This window comes from Panthera uncia, chromosome D4 (genome assembly GCF_023721935.1).
Source record: "Panthera uncia isolate 11264 chromosome D4, Puncia_PCG_1.0, whole genome shotgun sequence".
Taxonomy (NCBI): domain Eukaryota; kingdom Metazoa; phylum Chordata; class Mammalia; order Carnivora; family Felidae; genus Panthera; species Panthera uncia.
The window spans coordinates 13,076,280-13,088,733 of record NC_064807.1 but is presented as its reverse complement, the minus strand read 5'-3'; the positions used below and the strand labels follow the sequence as shown (position 1 = coordinate 13,088,733).

The following is a 12,454-nucleotide window of genomic DNA, read 5'->3' as shown; positions in this document are numbered from 1 at the left end:
GGAAGGAAGGAAGGAAGGAAGGAAGGAAGGAAGGAAGGAAGGAAGGAAGGAAAGGAAGGAGGGAGGGAGGGAAGGAAAGGAAAGGAAAGGAAAGGAAAGAAGGAAGGAAGGAAGGAAGGAAGGAAGGAAGGAAGGAAGGAAGGAAGAAAAAAGGGATATATATGTTATATATATTATATATATACCTATATATACATATGGTTATGTCTGTGTATCTAATTAGTCATTTTCTTGGCAATGAGAGAAAGAAGAAGGAAATGTGGGGATCTTTTCAGTAAATAATATTGTGCATATTGAATGATATGTTGTCATTGGTTTCAATTATTCTTTAAAAAGAAAAGAAATTAAGTACATTAGCCAGTGGAGGGGAAAAAATACTCCTTGTCAAAAGTAGCTAATCACCTGAGAAGAGGACATATATCTCCAAAAACAAGAAAAATTAATGTTTTTAAAAGGAGAGAGGGGGCAATCCAGGTCTTGTGCAGTCTTGGAAAACAGCATCGAAAGATTCATAATTATTATTATCATCATGGTACCAACAGCTAACATTTCTAGAGGATTTACAAGGGCTAAGCACTCAACACGGATTGCCTCACTTAACCCTTTGAGCCCCACAACATTCACCTAGGCTGACACAGAATAATGAGGGATGCTTGCTCCATCCAGCAAAGGGGATGGCTGATTTTAAGAACCCAAACAAGTAGAAGAATGAGAAAATCAGGTATAGGTGCTACAGAGGGCTGTTTGACGCTTTGCAAAAGTCTCAGTGTGCAACTTGGATTGCCATCACATGTATACATTTATAAAGTGGGTGAGTCCGTCTGCTTTAATAAAATGTATATTCAACCATTGGGTTGTAGAAATTTCAAAGATTTTATTTTTTGACAGGATGCCTGCCGTTTTTCTCTCTTGACTCCCGCTTGTTTTATTCATTTTGGGGTAGTTGCCAATTAGACCCAATTGGTAAGTATAATTAATGGACAACATGAATCTCCTCTTAAACCCCAACCAAGAAAATTAACCATAAAACCATTCATTTCCTTTCAAAATTCCTAACGCTCTCTCTCCCTATGACTGCTGTTTATCTCTTTCTAAGACTTCCAACTGCATCTGAGATGATGATGATGATTATTCCCTATTATTTATCATCTTAAAATCCCCCATAAAACAGAGGATAAAGATGAGCGTTTCTGGAGGCGCTGGTGTGTTCCAGGCACTAGGCTAGGCGTTTTCTTATATACTGCTCTTAATATATGAGCAGAGATCCTTCAATGCAGAGATCCTTCAAGGTAGGGATTATTATCTTCCTTTTTTACAGTTGATGAAACCGCATTTCAGAGTTACTAAGCCCTTGTTCTAAATCCAGTTAGTGGCACAGCATAGCACAAACCAGGCTGATGTGATTCCCAAATCCTTGCTCTTTTCACCCCACAGAAGGAAGCATTATTTCACTCAAAAAGGCACTCCCCTAACATCTTGTTACCTTGGAGGGTTTAGGGGTCTTTATTTCATTCAACAACTGTTTGAACACAAGTTCCACATCATACACGGGTTGAACATCAGTTCAGCTGGAATTCTTCAACAGGAGAACTTTGGGCAGAGGACGGTGGTTAGTGGCAAGATGGTGGAGGAATTCACAGGAGCAACGTGAGGAGGAAGTAGGGCAGGGTGATGGCAGGGTGGGGGTGAAGATAAGCAGAGGAGATCCTGATCGTGTACCCATGGCTACAGTCTTTCTTCATGTGACTCGTGGACTTCCCTTTGTCATCCTATGCCTGAGAATATATGAAGGAGGCTGGGAAGGCAAAGGGACGTTCAATTGTCATCACTGGCATCTTTTTTGATCATTGCACCATGTTCAAATGCATTGGGGTAACCATGACATGAAAATTTCCATCACTGAGCCCATAACTGTTCCATGAGACCAATAGCAGTCAATAAGTTAAGGGTCATAGCAGAACTTCATCCAGGGAGACCTGGAAGTAAGAAATAATGAATTTATATTCTCATAGAATGAAAGCCCTGAGTTCAAACCACATGACCTGAAAAGGATGTTAAACTTCCCCTAGGTGGGTTACATGTATATCAGGGACATTTCATTGCCTTCTGTGGATGCTCTAACCTGTTCAGCCCAATCGTTTGGACTTTCTACTACCTGTAGACTCAACAGATCAAGTAAAAGACCATCCAAAATATGTATATCAAATTCATGATCAGTTAACTTTGGACTCTGATGACCTGCCATTTTTCAGACGCCCTCAACTGAACGTGTTGTTCGAACTTTTCTCTACTTTTTAAAGAATTTTCCCTCTATAAATCTATAAAAGAATAGATTGTGTGAAAAAGATAATACGGTCTAAACATCTGCCCTCTCTTATCTTTTGCAATGGCCTGATACAAGTTGGCTGTCCCTGAAATGTTTGTCATGCTTAGTACTAAAATGTCACTTTGTCCATCAAGACAATAATGGACTCAAAGGAATAATGTTGGGGGAGTAGATCTCATGTTAGTGAAACCTGTGTCTTCGCAGTCTGCCTAGCTTGTTTATCTGACTCATTTTCCAATCCAGGCTAAGCAAAAAGCTTTCTCTTTTAGCAAAGAGCTCCTTTCTGCATTAGAATGACTTTGTTCAGGGACTGGGGCAGTTCCTGAATGAGTCCAACAGGGGAGCTACCCACCATTCCGATAAGATCTCTTAGGTTCTTTTACATGCAGGAAAGAATGCTGAGATCTCTTTTCAGATTAGAAAGATGTGGATAGCAAATATTTGGCATTTTGGTCTCAATAGTCAGCAAAATCTGCTGTTATTGGTCAGCCCCATAATAGGTTCCTCTCATGATAGCATAGACCCTCTTGATGTGACCCAACCTCTTCCTTATTCCACTGCTAACCAAAAGTCTTTCTATATGTTTTCATCTGTTGTTTCTCTGGTTTCCCCTTCTTTCATAATTCATGGAGACCTTATGTTCCACCCCTTTTAAGCTACTTGCAATTTCCCCGTAAACGACATGATGACATTCCTCATTGGAGGTGTTTTTCTCCTGTATTGACATTTGCTGAAATTCCAACCTCTTCCAATTCTACTTAAGGACAAAAACCTACACTCCAAGCCTCAGCTTGAAAATCTTCTCTTCTATGAAATCTTATAACACACTCACACACATGAACGCGCGCGCACACACACACACACACATTCTTGTAGGCTCAATTATTTGCCGTATAATCCATGTTCCCACAGCACTCTGTGTAAGCCTCTGTCACAGAACTGCCTCTTTTGGTAAAGCGGTGATCTCTATCTGCCTGCACCGTGCTCCGTCACCTGTAGATTGTGAGCTCCTTGTGAGCAGAGTCTGAGTCTTAGTCATTTTTGTCATCCGGCAAACCTAGCACAGTGCCTGGTATATGCAGGTAGGGGCTCAATAAATTTTTATTGTAAACATCAATAAATGTTTTTCTGGCCTTATTTTTAGCTCTGGTTTCCAGCCCGACATAAAAATGTAATAGACGAGCTTAGATGTTAAAATCTTCAAAGGAAAGACACGTAGTAAAACAGTAACACATAGACAGACTCTGGGCAGATAAATGCATAGGAACATGTACTGGCAAAGACCATCATGAATACTTCTGTCATGGGCATGAAAGTATTTATTCTGGAAATTTGAATCATGATTCTTGTTGAATCATGATTCTTATTAAATCGTTTCCATCTTAGGAACTTAGAGAGTCGAAGGATGTGTATTTTTTGGAGCGGCCAAAGCCATCACGGCTCCATTATTTCCATATACACAGAAAAAGAAGTAAGTATTGATCTTCCCCCACTTATTTAAAGTGATAATTGCCTATGGCTGCTTTTCAGTCTAGATTAGGATCAACCATTCAGTAAAAATGCATAGCTACCTTTAGGAAGTTAGGCTAACATAAAATAAATGGCAGAACTTGTGCTGACTGGCTGACTGAGTACTTTTCTGCCATAATCAACAATTTTACTGTGGGATATATTTAGAGAGGATAAGGTATCTCACTCTCTAGGGTTCTAAAAGAAAGTGGGCTGAGATTTTAATTTGCTTGAGGTGATTAAGGCCCGGGAATTTGTCACGGGACCCTTCAAAGCCCCTTTCCCAGAATTTAAAATAATTTGCCTATCCCTTCAATAAGTGTTTGAATCATTTCACACCATTGACACTGATGGCTGTAAAAGTGAAATGTATTTCATATAGGCTTGAAGAGTGACCAGAAATAGTGCTCCCAAGATGTCAGCAATACAATTGTCATAGATTCTAACAGAATAAAAATCTTTTAACCTTGAACACTTGGCTCAAGATATTAACCTCTGAGGAAAAAAAAAAACAAAAACAGGAGACTAGAGACGTTATTCCGTAATACCGGCCAAATAGGCGAACTTTTTTTTTTCTTTTTTGGCATCCAGAGCTGAAACAAGCAAGCAGCTCTTCCCCTTACTGAACAGGCTGTTCCTGTTCTTTGAGCAGGGTCAGATTTCAAAAGCTGCCTTGAGTTCCACAGGCTGCAGCCCTGTAGGCAAATGCTGAAGTCCTAGATCTCAGGCAGAGGAATCAACAGTTCTTGCTGGCTAATGAGCCTGGGCGTCTTCGCGACCACACGGGGTTCTGTGGGCAATTCCTGCTGGAATGAGGGAGGATGAAAAAACAGGTGTGCCTTTGCTAACACGGGGGACTGAGGATTGAAGAGTCAGCTCTTCTGGTCATCAAACAAATCTGAGCTGAACCTTTCCTCATTAGCCACATTTCTTCCACCCAGAGGGAGAACACAGGAAGTGAGTTCTGACTCGGGTGCACATCAGAATTTATTAGGAAATCGTGGCGGGGGGGAGGGGGGATTCTGAAAGAAGTAACAACTAACGTGGCCAGCCTGCACCATCAGGAGATTGGGAACAAGTAGAAAGTTCTCTTCTCCCTTGTATTTCCGTTCTTAGATTCTGTTTGCAGGTCGTGCATGGAGCAGGATTTGTTTGGTCCTGTCAACTTACTCGTTCCCATTATTCAGGTAATAAGAACCGTTACAGTGAGTATGAATTATGGTTCATAAACTTAGGTAGGTAGGAAATGTTGCATAATAAAAATTTTCCTTAAATCAAATAAATCCAATTCTAAGCTCCCTTTCCATCTAGTTTTGGTGAATTCAATCTCAGTTTTTATTTTATTATGTCTCTCTTTCCCTCCCACTCCTCCTGATGTCCTCCCTCTGACCCCTCCCCTTCTCCCCTTCCTTTCCCGTCTTCTCCCCCTCTCAGCTGCTCTCTCTCTCTCTGTCTTTCTCAGGTATAGTGTACCTGGGAAATTGGGAAGAGGCCTCTTCTTTTCCCTCAGCCAAGGTAACCATTGGTACTGGAACTGCCCAAGTCTGCATGGTCCCCCACCCCACCGCCCCCACCCCCAGGCCAGGCAGAAGGTTCTGGTGCTCCAGTGCTGAGCGCAGCACCAGGGTTCACTTCATAGCAGTCCCCTTCAGGCCGGGTGTCTGTGCTCATCCCACCCTCCTGGAGCTTGCATTTGGGTTGAAGGAAATCAAAAATAAGTAAAATATGTAGTGTATTGGGTAGGAATAAGTGTCAGGGAGAGAAGGAAGGCAGAGAGGCCAAAAAGGGGAGTGTAAGGAGGAGGTTGCAGTTTTAAATAGAGTGGTGGAGAAGGCCTCACTGGAAAGGGGACACTTGAGTGAAGACTTTAGGAAGTGAGGGAACAGAGTATGTGACATATTGGGGACAACCATTGCTGGCAGAAGGAATGGCAGTGAAAAGGCACTGAGGCAGGAATGTGGGCTACATGATTGGAGAACATCAGGAGGAGCCTGTGTGGCCATGTGGAAGGAAAGGGAGGAGAGGAGTAGGAGAGGAGTCCAGGGAAGGAATGAGGGCCAGATCCAATGAGGAGGGTAAGAACTTTGACTTCTACACTTGTCCTGTGTGCAATAGTAGCTTGCAGAGTTTTGAGCAAAGGAAGAAGTGTTCTTGTATGTTTCAACAGTATCACCCCACCTACTGAGTTGAGTAGCCTACATAGGGAGCAGGTGTGAAAGCAGAAACAGAAGTGAAGAGACCATGGCAAGAATCCAGACAAAAGCTGGCAGTGCTTAGACTAGGTGTATAATTCAGGCTATAATTTGAAGGCAGAGCAAGCAAGATTTACCATTAAATTTGATCCAAGGTGTGAGAGGGACAGATGAATCCAAGGTGACTCCCAATTTGGGGGACTGACCAGCTAGAAGAATGCACTGCCATGTATTCAGATGGGGAGACTGGGGAGGAGGGTGGAAGGTAGAGACAATATCAGGAGCTTACCTTTGGGTGCGTCTTATCTGAGCTATCCCATGGCACTGAGGCCATGTCGAGAGGAGCAAGGTTGGGCAAGACTGAAGCTCAGTGCAGATAGTGGTCTGGAGATATAAACAGGGAAGTCACCCGTGTCTGGCCAGTGTACAAAACCATGTGAGTGGGTGAGATCATCCAGGGAGTGAGTGAGGAGAGGAGACAAGGAAACAGCAGAGGACCAAGAACTGAATCAGTCCTTCTACCAGAGGTCAGGGAGGTGAGAAGGCACCAGCAGTGATGAAGAAGGAGGAGCTAGTGAAGTAAGGAGAGGGAGCTTCTGGAATCCAAATGGAGAGCATATTTCCAAGAGGAAGCCATGGCCAACTGTGTAAATGCTTTTGATGGGTCAAGTAAGATGAAACCTGTGAACTGACCATCAGGATATTGCGAGTCCCTTCTCCCTGTCTCATCCCATCCCATGTCTACCCATCAGAGACACTTGCCTTTGTCTTCTTTCTCTTTAAGACATTAATGAGCTTAGGTTTTTAACAAAAGCCATTCAGAGAGCTCATCTTCAGGCCAGCAATGCCAACTTTCCCTGAGAAAAGACAGCCCAGTGGGCCCTTTTGGAAATAAGGAGAAGGAAAAATAAATGGAAAACAAAATATGAATTAGTAACTCAGTAAATGATCCTGTTAGAAAATACATTATTTGCTTTTAGGCCACATACCAAGTAGAGGGTATATTCAATATAGGTAAATAATTTTCAGCAGTACAGTGAATCCCCTACTGAAATAGGATGAAGTGGGAAGCTATTCATTTTTAAAGAGTTGGTTCTAGGGGATGAACTAGGGGAACTGGTTCTAGGGGAAGAAGAGCACATAACTTCCAGTAAGGGCAATGCTACATCAATCACATACAACTGAACTGGATGTCACCGCTTGGCTTACACAGCTTTCCAGCTTGGTTAGCTTCTCATTGATCATAGATATACTCAAGCTTGGCAGACTAACAGATGTTGCTTCATAGGAATCATTTTTATCACAGTAGTTAGACCCAAAGGTTGGCAAACTACAGCCCATGGGCCAAATCCAGACTGCCATCTGTCTTTGTAAATAAAGCTTTATTGGAACACGGCCATGTCCGTGCTCATTCTTTCATGTACCATCTATGGCTGCCTTCAACCAACAGTGACATAGTTGAGGACTTACAGCAGAGGTTGTCTGTCCTGCAAACCTGAAAATACTTACTATCTGGCCTTTTGCAGAAAAAGTTTGCAGACTCCTGATTTAGATTTAGATTTGTTCCAGGGAACAAATCATGGATGTTTCAGTCCTACTCCATGGGCTCTCATCTTAATTTACTGCAAGGGACACATCTTAAGATTCCACTTCTTTTCATAGTTGGAAGTCTCCTCTACTTATCGCTTAATGCTGGGGCAGCGGTTCTGGTCCATTGGGCCACTGGCAATAGCATCACCTGGGAACTTGTTAGAAATGCACATTCTCAAGTCCCATTTTAGACCTACTTGTCAGAAGCTCCGGGAAGGTGTGCAACAGGGTGTTCTCAAACTGCTCCCCAGGAAATTCTGATACATGCTAAACTCAAGAGCCGTGTGCTACAGCAGACTCTGATCAGAAGAGCTGAGACCTTGACATGGGCATTTCTGCACACCCCTTCCAATGATAGTTTTCAATGCACAAACTAGGTCTTTGCACATTAGAATTAGGGTTTTGAGAACAGTCCTTAGATTGCCACTTTCTTATATATAACGTTAGGAGAGCCCATCTTCTAGAATGATGGTATTAGCACTTATTATTGCAGTCAAATGGTTCTTGGTGGCAGAGTAGGAATAAGCCAAGTGTCTATTTTCACATGAACATGACAGAGTAGGATAATGACTGAGTGATTAAGGACCCAAAGTACCATTGGATGCCCTTGGGCCATGACTGTCTGCTGATTCCTCATTGTGGCCTCCAGTATGTTTAAGTGATAGAATGTAACGAGGCATTTACTTAGAGAAAAGTAGAAGGGATTTATTTTCAGCACCATCAAGGATATGCTAGAATGAGAAAAACTTTAAGTCAGTATTCTCCCCCTACAGGATTTATGCAGGTGCTGCTGTGTTATAGTTGCTGTTTTCCTTTGCTTAATGATCTAATCCCTCCCTGGAGCTTCATCCTTTTGAGTACCTAAGGGAAGGAATATCTCTGATAATGAATAGCTGTGGTTTAGATGGAGCTGGAAACCTGCTCCCAGGGAATCAGAGAGGGGTAGCAGTGAGTGTTGGCCTTATTAAGCCAGGAAGAGATGCAAAAAGGGAACAGTGAACAAACTCAGGCCCCTTTCTAAATATCTGACGTTGCCATCCATTTTTAAAATTTTTCAGAAATGAATTTGAAACTCTGAGGCATGAGAGAGAGATAGAGCGACCATTGTACTGGTTTGTCCAGGACTAGATCTGGTTTATACTAGTCATCCCAGCATAACTATTAATGACTGACAACCCTTTCATTTGCAAAAGTGTCCTGGTATTTGTATGATAAAACAAATGGTCACCCTAGTGAGAGACGACCCAGTAAGAGTGCAAATAGTGTAGACCCAGTTTCGATACTCAGTTTACTCTCTGTGCCTCAGTTTATTTAAGTGTAAACTGAGATTTAAAATCTTTCTATCATAGGGTTGTTGAGCATGTTGTGTAAGCATGTGCAACCCGCCTGGCTGCTGTCCAACACCTGGCAGGTGCTCAGCAACTGCTTGTTCCCCAAAGAGAAAAAAAAAAACTGCCTTCAGCCAGTTGGCGGAGTGGACTTCACTATGAGAGATCATTCACTGCAACCCAGAAATTCATAAGCAGCCTTGTTTTGGCACCATTTGTAACTAGGTTTTTTAACATATTGGAATTGTCATTTCCTTGTGAGGAGCTATAAAAACATAAAGAAGGGGTGCCTGGGTGGCTCAATCCATGAAGCGTCTGACCTCTGCTCAGGTCATAATCTCATGGTTCATGAGTTTGAGTCCCGCGTTGGACTCTGTGCTGACAGCTCAGAGCCTGGAGCCTGCTTCAGATTCTGTGACCCCTCTCTCCCTGCCCCTCCCCTGCTCATGCTCTCTCTCTCTCAAAAATAAATAAACATTAAAAAGTTTTTTAAAAAACATTTAAAAAATGTCTGCTAGAGAAGGCCATCTTTGCACTTGAAAAATGATCTCACATCACAAATATGAACTAGAGGCTCAAGTTTGTTAGATATTCTGATGCTAAGTGAATACAAGCAAGAGAAATAACAGTATTATAATTCATGGTGTTAGAGCTTGAGAAAGTCTAATACATTATACTTCACCCTTGATGGAACAAGACTGAAACTGACTGAGAGTTGGACACCAGAGTCAGGCAGATGGAGATCAAAACATAATTTTTATTAATGGTGAAGTTATGGGAAATAATGACTTAGTGTGAGGGCCAAATGGGTTTGCCTTTTTCAGCCTCCAGACAGCCAACCAGAAAAGAAATCTGTGTCTACAAAAGACACCTTTACTAATAGCATTGACTGGCATTGGTCCATGGAGGACAAGGAAGAAAGAAGCTCAGCTCTCTTCAGTGGGAGACTAGTAGTAGATTTGTTCTATCTAACCAAGAAACATAGACATTAGTCACCCCCAATCAAGTTGCTCAGTTTTACATGTGGAGAGGAGTAAGGGAAGGACAAGGGGCTAGATATGTTCCACTAATGGAGCTCCATCCACACGGAACTTGAAACCAGAGGAAAGAAGGTTCCTCATGTCATCATCCATATTTCCCACTGAGTATTTAGTCATGATAAAGATTTGAACAGACTGGACTTGACACATTGTCTTTTAGAAAAGATGCCCGGCCAGTCAAATAAAAATTTATCACTTCTGCCAACTGCTGGTCAGAAATTGGACTAAATACTATTACTAGATGTCAAACAATCAGTACCCTTCCTTTGTCTCATATAGGATAATGGCAGTCAGTTAGTTTAATAACCTTGGTGGTGAATGAAGGTCATTTCTAGCCAACAGCACCGTAGCTGCTGCTGAATCATACCAATCACCTCAGAGAGAACAGAATTATGTTTCCATTTCAGTCACGTAGTTCCCTATTCATTTCATGTGGAGGAAGTAATAGCTTTCATGGATATCGTTCCAGCAAAGGGAAGAATGTAAGCCTTTGTTTACGTCTTTCCCCTCCCAGTGGCCAGGACACGTTGTCACTCCAGCTGGGTCCAATTCTGAGAAACAATGAGACTTCAATTTAAAAGGACAAGACAGCTGAACCGAAATTGGCTATTTGAGTCGCTAAGAATCTGGACTCTTCCAGACCTAATCCAAATGGACAAGTGAAATGTGAGCACTGGCCCAGGTGACTCAGCAGCTCCTTCTCTAGGTCTCTGACCACTGCTGAGGCCGGGTAGTTAAGGCGTGTGAAAGGACACGATGGGGCCACTTAAATGGCTCTCGTGTCAACTGTCAGAAATACACATCGATAGTATTGAGATATGGTATTCGGTCCCTGTATAACCACCAATTTATTCCTGTCCCTTCAACTGTGCTAGTCCCAAGGCACTGTACCTGGGGCACTGTACATTTTAATTTTGTTTTATTTCACAATTATCAAAACCATCTTCTACATGTGAGGCACTTTTGACACCAGGATGTTGCCTAAAGGCGGGGGGGCAGGGGTCTGTTCAAGAAGTTTAAATTTAGTGGATGAAACTTTCATTAAAGCAAGGCAGAATAAAATACCTGCCAAAACATAGATAAAAGAAAAAAAATCAGGGGCGCCTGGGTGGCTCAGTCGGTTAAGCATCCGACTTCGGCTCAGGTCATGATCTCGCGGTCCGTGAGTTCGAGCCCCACATCGGGCTCTGTGCTGACCGCTCAGAGCCTGGAGCCTGTTTCCGATTCTGTGTCTCCCTCTCTCTGACCCTCCCCTGTTCATGCTCGGTCTCTCCCTGTCTCAAAAAATAAAATTAAAAAACGTTAAAAAAAAAATTAAAAAAAAAAAGAAAGAAAAAAATCAGCCACAGGCTACAAAGGAATGAGTGATTAATACTACCTAAGGGAGTTAAGAAATACCTCAGCAATTAGTAACATTTAAAGTAGACTCTGAACATTGCATTGGGGTCTCTGAGAGGCCACAATAAAGAGTACCTGCCTTTCTCATCGAAATTCTGAACAATCTCAGAAATAAAAAAAAGTACTTGATGAAACTCAAAATACCAGTTTTTGTTGGACAAGTTAGCAGGTATGGCTTTAAGACCATTGGCCAAGTGGGTTTAATGGCTCCCCCAGATCTGGCAGAATCCCATAGTGAGCCTTTACCCCACCCCTCATGCCTCACCAACATACCTTTAGGGGCAGAGCCCCCCGGAGAAGCCGGGAGACCTCACTCTTCCTCATGAAACTGGGAGTGGGGAGAGATACTCCCCTCTGAAAATTTGGATGGCTAGGAGGAAGTTAAAACAGAATCCTAGCTGGCAGATCATGAAGATAGTCTGACGAGACCAGAATTAAGGTGAACAGAAGATCTGGAGGGAGATGAGGCTACAGATGAAGGTTGGGCCAGAACACGGGGAGCCTCGCCTGTCACGTGAAAAGTGTGGACTTTGGTCTGTAAGCAAGGAGAACCCACTAAAGACAGCTACAGAGAAGACTGTATTTATGATGATAACTAGCCGGTGGTGATTGCTGTGGAGGCAGGTAAGGCAGGAAGCACTTCGGGAATGAGCCAATGAATGAACATAAAACCCTAGGCATCTGGGAAAATTCCCGATTTCATGAAAATTTAAATCAGATCTCAGTGCTCTGGATCTCAGGCCAGTTGATTGAGGGGAAGTGGCTCACGTCAGAAAATATCTAAAAATTTCTGTGGAAATAATTATATTGTCATTTAACCTATAAGAAATCAGGATTGGGGCACATAGGTGGCTCAGTCGGATTAGTGGCTGATTCTTGATTTTGGCTAAGGTCACGATGTCACAGTTGTGACATGGAGCCCTGCTTTGGGCTCCTTGCTGGGCGTGGAGCCTGCTTAATATTCTCTCTTTCTACCTCTCCTTCTGCCTGCCTCTCTCTCTCTCTCTCTCTCTCTCTCTCTCTCTCTCTGTCTCTCTGTCTCTCTCTCTCTCTCTCTCTCTCTCTCTTAAA

The 12,454-nt window shown here is 42.7% G+C and overlaps 1 protein-coding gene across 1 annotated transcript in view; it reads left to right on the top strand.

Annotated features, from left to right (window-relative positions):
* The window catches only part of TRPM3 (transient receptor potential cation channel subfamily M member 3), a 252,426-nt gene that overhangs the window by 50,167 nt on the left and 189,805 nt on the right, over positions 1-12,454 (top strand). Inside the window, exon 7 of the mRNA XM_049632685.1 lies at positions 889-963. Within this exon, the coding sequence (XP_049488642.1) occupies positions 889-963 (75 nt within the window). The remainder of the gene's footprint in view (positions 1-888; positions 964-12,454) is intronic.